The sequence below is a fragment of the Medicago sativa genome, chromosome 1 (genome assembly GCF_051527215.1).
Source record: "Medicago sativa cultivar Bolivia chromosome 1, Bolivia_mono, whole genome shotgun sequence".
NCBI lineage: Eukaryota > Viridiplantae > Streptophyta > Magnoliopsida > Fabales > Fabaceae > Medicago > Medicago sativa.
In genome coordinates this window covers 78,573,801-78,579,925 of record NC_140749.1, presented here as the reverse complement: position 1 = coordinate 78,579,925, position 6,125 = coordinate 78,573,801, and the positions used below count along the sequence as shown (strand labels likewise).

At 31.3% G+C, this 6,125-nt stretch overlaps 1 protein-coding gene and 1 pseudogene across 2 annotated transcripts; one reads left to right on the top strand and one right to left on the bottom strand.

Moving 5' to 3' along the window:
- On the bottom strand, positions 1–811 carry LOC146957786 (large ribosomal subunit protein uL6m-like). The gene is made up of 2 exons (XM_085739025.1): positions 673–811; positions 1–587 (listed from the first exon to the last, which is right to left on the bottom strand). The coding sequence occupies exon 2, from the start codon at positions 571–573 to the stop codon at positions 265–267; it is 309 nt and encodes a 102-aa protein (XP_085595151.1). The 5' UTR covers positions 574–587; positions 673–811; the 3' UTR covers positions 1–264.
- Positions 812–4,012: 3,201 nt separating this feature from the next.
- Positions 4,013–4,683, top strand: LOC146957785 (agamous-like MADS-box protein AGL80 pseudogene; annotated as a pseudogene). The gene has a single exon (XR_015024090.1). The product of XR_015024090.1 is annotated as an agamous-like MADS-box protein AGL80 pseudogene (transcript).
- Positions 4,684–6,125: the final 1,442 nt, after the last annotated feature.

Genomic DNA, 6,125 nt, shown 5'->3' with positions numbered 1-6,125 from the left:
TAAATTCAAAATGAACCATGTAATAATATTTCAACTCTCGGTTATTAATTAGATAAAATGTCTCAACAAAGATAAGCTCTAAATGATACATATCAATCACATTGAAGCAAAAACATGCTATTACTTGAAATATGATGATCCATGCTCTTTTCAAGAATTCTAATACTAAAATTGTCCAAAAACTAGACGGAAAAAAAATTCTGCAGAGTCAAGCCAATGTGCACCTGATTCGCAGACTTCATCAAATCGACGAAGATTATACAATCATTTAGACTTCTTTCCTTGCTTTTTCTTGATAACTTCATCAGTATACATTATACCCTTACCTTTGTAAACTTCAGGCGGCTTACAATTGCGAACGGTAGCTGCAAACTGATGCACCCTTTGCTTGTCAATGCCAGTACAACAAATGACATTGTTTTTGAAGCAGAATACACGAACAGCAGGAGGCGCGGTTAATTCCACCTCATGACTGTAACCCAATTTGAGATACAATAACCTCCCTGCAGATTCAGCTCTAGCTTTGTATCCAACACCCACAATTTTCAAAAAGCGGAAAAATTTGGCCTCCATTGTAATTCAGCTTCCTAACAATGCCAGAAAATGAGGGAAATTATGGAAAATAAAAAAGCTTAGAGCGAAAAGTTATGGAAAACGAAAGAGAAAGAGAACCTGACGATGGTTGTGGCGGCCGGTGACCAGATGAATGTGAGTCCAATTTGTTGCTTCTGATACAATGACGAAGGTTTGATTTGTTGATTTAGGGTTTCAAGTGTTCAAATGTGTTTGATTCTAGAGAGGAATGGAAATTGCGATGCGACAAAAAAAATTAATGAAAGAGTATTAGGTTCTTTGTGGTAAAAAACAACGAATAAGTAATTATCTAGCCTGGCTCTTGTAAAAAAAAAAAGTAATTATCTAGCTTTTTCGTTTAAAAAAATAATAATTATCGAGCTTATCATGGATGAGTTTATAGGTCGAATATAAATGATATCTGATTTTTTCTTCAAAAAAAATAAAATAAATGATATCTGATTTCTTCAAAAAAAAAAAAAAAAGTGATAGTTGATGATTGAATTTATTAGTAACGTTTTTTTATTGGATTGCATTAGTAATGTGTGATTGATTATTCTTGGTCCCTTCTAAAATCTAATATTTGATCAAATGATCGATCAATCTGAGGAGACGAATCCGATAATCTACTAGCAGAGGGTCCGTTCAAAATCAGTATAGACTAGCCAAAGATATTGGCATAAAAAGAATTTGAATATAGGCTCTTAGTGGAGCACACTATAGGTTTTATGTCTATGCCATCAGGCTAACTCGCCGAATAAAATACAATTATATATTCTCCTAAAAAAATACAATTATATATTTTTTTTACAAACCAAAATCAGATATTTTGTCATAGCAGATTCAACTAGATCGTGGCTCCGAGAGATATTGAGTGAGCAATATCCATATTAAGTAGAGCTGTCAAAATGGGTCAGACCCATTGGACCGGCCCATTGACCCTCTATTTTTGTGTGGGTTGGGCCGTTAAAATGGCGTGAAAAAACGACCCTATCTTTTTGGGCCAGCCCATCGAACCTGTATTTTACATGGGCCGGTTTGGGCTTGCGGGCCGGCCCTTTAAGAATACTAAAAAAATATTGTTTATAAAATAGTTTTATTATGTAAGATTGAATTTTATCGTCTTCAAGGTTGCACTTTGTGAGTTATGATAAATACTCTCTACTTCTGTATTGATGTTTTTGTGCTACTTATCCCGTATAGATGTTTATATATCATTTGACTAAGTTTACGAACACATTGATTTATTTGATGAATAATAATTCATGTATTGTTCATTGCATCTTATTTTTATAAAAATAAAATAAAATAATACATTTTAAGATACTGGGCGGGCTGGCCCATCGGGCCATGTAGCCCACTACTAGTTGGGTTGGGCTCAATTTTTGTATCCCATGAATCAAATTGGTCGACCCTCTCTGGCCCATTTATATGAGCTGGCCAACTGGGCCGAGGCAGACTATGTCGGGTCGACCCAATTGACAACTCTAATATTAATTAGGGATGTCAACATCGCGTGGTGGCCATCTAAAATGCTACCCAACATTGTTTCCATTCCTCTCTTGGGGACTATTCCATCCCCATCCCCGTGGATCGTGAAGCTCCGCGGAGACCCAATCAACATTTAAAAAGTATCAAATTTATATTATTTTTAATTGAAATAGCAATAGAAAACAATTAGAGTTTAATCACAAAATTAATAAAAATTTTAAGATACTTTTGTAATAAACATCACATATAAACAAAATTTATACCCATGTTGTATGAAAATTAAAAATAGAAATAACATATAAAGCACTTGAATATCACAAATAAAAGTTATTTTAAGAAAGTGTTAGGGGCGGGGTAAGATCCCCTCCCCTTTCCCAAACCTCCCTCATGGGACTTTCTCCCTTACCCATCTACACTTGGAAAAGTTCTACACCTCCGAAACCCATAATAGGACAGTCTCCACCTACGAATTACGATACAAACTGTCATCCTAATCTTAGACATTCAAATTTCAAACTATGCGGTTGTAATATTGTTAAGGAAACATTAACAAATTAAAAAAAAATTCCTGAATTTTTTTTCTTCCTAAAATATAAATTTAAACCAAAATAAAAATATATATTTCAAGAAATATTCTCGAAGGAGAAAGAAAATATTGATATTTTTTTAAAAAATAAAATAAAATAAAAGACATGATTGCAAATGAAAAATAAGATAAATATTAATGATTGTAATTATGATAATAGCAAATTAAAATCCAAATTCAAAGTATTAAAGATAATATTAGTTTGACCGATGAAAATTTATTTGATAAATAAGAAAAAATACAAATACTTGGAAAGGTAGAAAACAAACGTGGTTATAAAATTAAATGAGGAAATATTGAAAATAATTAGTAGAAAACAAATGTGGTTATAAAATTAAATGAGAAAATATTGAAAATAATTATAGTCTTAATAAATGAAAGTTTGAATGAAAACAAAATAAAATAATTACTATTTTTGATTAAATATATTTTAAAAGCAAATATTTAAAAATAATTACTTTAAAATTTTATGCAATTTTTGCCAAATAGTTTTTTCTTTGATAAGTTTTGTAAAACTATTTTAGACTGTTCTCGTGAGCTTAGTTCAGTTGGTATGGACAATGCATTAATATATGCAAGGTCTGGGGTTCAAACCCGACCACCACTAAAAAAAAACTATTTTAGACTCAAACGATTAATCTTTACAGTTACGCGTAGAGATATTTAATGTATACAAACAATAATGCCATAAACATATTATAATTCAAATAATATGACAACTTTTTTTTTGTGGTGGCCGGGGTTTGAAGGTGGCCGGGGTTTGAACCCTAAACCTTGCATATTACCATTCGTTGTCCCTACCAACTGAGCTAAGCTCACGAGGACAACTCACAATGCACAATGCACCCCAAATAAAAGCTACATATTTCAAATATCGTATTATGTGACAATAGCAACGCCTTAAATCTTTTAAACGAAGTAGTTAATACCAGATGATTAAGGTGTGATAATATTTTTTTTGAATCAGGTGTAATAGTTTATGACACAAGACTTTTAATTATTTTTTAATAAACTTAATTTTGATATACTGTCTTATAAGAAAAAAAATATCACAACCAATCATATGTGTGTTTACAAATAGTTTCGATTATAGTCAAATCTTTTCAATGATATGTAATTATGATTATTTTACAATATAATTCTTTTATAGTGACATTCCATATAAATTAATCTTTTTTACAAAATTAAATTGTTTTTGTTATAATACAGTAATGTAGACATTCTAAAATATGGAAATAATATATGATTCTATTTCAAACCCAAGGAAATATACATCGTTCACACGATGACTTGTCATATTTTAAAATGGGGCTGGTGATATGGCTCTTTATAAAACGCGTACGCCACGGGAAATTAACACACATTTTTTTCTTTCTAGTTTCTTGTAAATTAACGCACATTTTTTTCTTTCTAGTTTCTCGCAACCTTTTTTTTCAGTTGTTTTGCAACCATGACGAGAAGGAAGGTGAAACTTGCCTTTATCTCCGATAACGCGGCAAGGAAGGCAAGCTACAATAAAAGAAAGAAGGGTCTCATAAAGAAGGTAACTGAACTGACAACACTTTGTGATATTCCGGCTTGTGCTATAATTTCCAGTCCTTTTGATTCTCAGACTGAGGTTTGGCCGAATCCAGAAGATGCCAAGAAGGTAATTGAGAGGTATCAAAGTTATTCTTTGATAGATGAAAACAAGAATGTGAGCCATGAAAGATACATTCTGCAGATGATTGCTAAAGCAAGGGACAAACTAAGAAAGTTGAAGCATGACAATCGTGAGCAAGAGCTGAATCTTTTTATGCTACGGAACTTGAAAAATAACAATTTGTATGAAGACCTAACTGCTGAAGAACTGAAAAATCTTGCTAAGCATGTTGAGAAGAAGTTGAAGGAGGTTGATGACAAGATTGATACACTTGATTGATGAACTATTATTTTAAACTATTTATTGTTGTTTTGATGTTATTTAAATTGCAATTTTGATTGTTGCTCTGAGAGCATTGTGATGTCTCTATCATTAGGTCATCAAAAATAAATTTTGTTATAGTCCTTGTCTTTGTAATTCTTCTATGAAGAGATCCTTTTTGAATTCGATACTTTAAAGTTTGAATAAGAATATTAATTTATTCCAACATTAGTATCTTAATTAAAACATAAAACAATATTGTTCTAATTTTACAGGAAGTATTTTGTAGAAAAAAACGTTAGTTGTATCGGATTTAACATCATTAGTTTTAAGGTTTTATTACGAGTTTCATTATCGGATTTAATAAGGTTCTCTATATTTTTTTTCTTATAATCCACAACAATCGGGCTGTGAGAAAAGGAAAAAAAAAAAGTGATTCGCAATAACTCGTTGTCCCAATTCAACTCAATATGAAGAATTTAGGTTTACAAACTGCGATGTCTTTCATTTAACGTGATCAAAAGCTAAAAGCTTGATCATACTTTATGAATAAATTATCAATAGAACAAGCTATGAACATTCTGGTGCTCATTCATCTATAGATATATATTATATTGTGATATGAATAAATATTCTCTTATTTAGATGCGTAAAAAAACAAAAAGCAAAATTGTTGGGAAAATTTGGCTAGTGAAAATAGAACGTGAAATAGAAATACAAGAATACAACGTGAAAACTTTAAAGAGAGGCAAACTAAAAAATAACACTATATGCAAATTTTTACAACACATAGAGAGTACTCTCAAACATCGACCGGCCTTGATACATCCATACTCTCCAAAGAAAATACCTAACTACACGTCAGATGTCGAAAAACCATGCTGAAAACTATAACAGAATTATGAAAAAGTGCAAAATACTGAAGAGATTTCGTATCACCTAAATACTAAATTATATGGCTCCAAGAGATATTGTGAGAGCAACATCAATCTCAAGCATTCGAAGTCCAAGCTATGTTATTGTGAAAAACGCCTAAATATAACTTGTGGCATAGTTGTCATACTACCACAATTTATAAATGACTCATGTTCTGAAAAACGCCTTTTACACATCTAAATTGTATAATCTGGATGTGTAAAAAGTCCTAAAATGTGTATTTTACACATCTAAATTGAACAGTTTGAATGTATAAAAATTAAAAAGTCATAATTATATTTTTTTTTGAAAATATACAATGCGTCTGGATTGTACAATCCAAAAAAATTCCATCCGGATTTTATAATCTAGGAGGAGTAAAATTAAAGTTTTGGGAGGCTTTTGAAAATGTATGGAGGGAGAAGGAGAAATTCTCTAGCAAAATAGAAGAAGTATCTGACTCAGAATTTAGGGTGAATACAGACAGGGTAACCCATATTAGAAACTCACTCAAAACTCATTTTCAGCATTGAAGTTACCAAACCTAGTAGTAAACCACAAGCTTTGGATACCATAATATTAGAGCATGTATGGTTCTTTTTTTTGCCTTGATGTATTACTGTCATTTTACCGCATGTTTCTTTGTTGAATCTAGAT

Excerpts from the sequence above, each read along its gene's own strand:
- LOC146957786 (XM_085739025.1), bottom strand. The coding sequence starts at position 573 with ATGGAGGCCAAATTTTTCCGCTTTTTGAAAATTGTGGGTGTTGGATAC.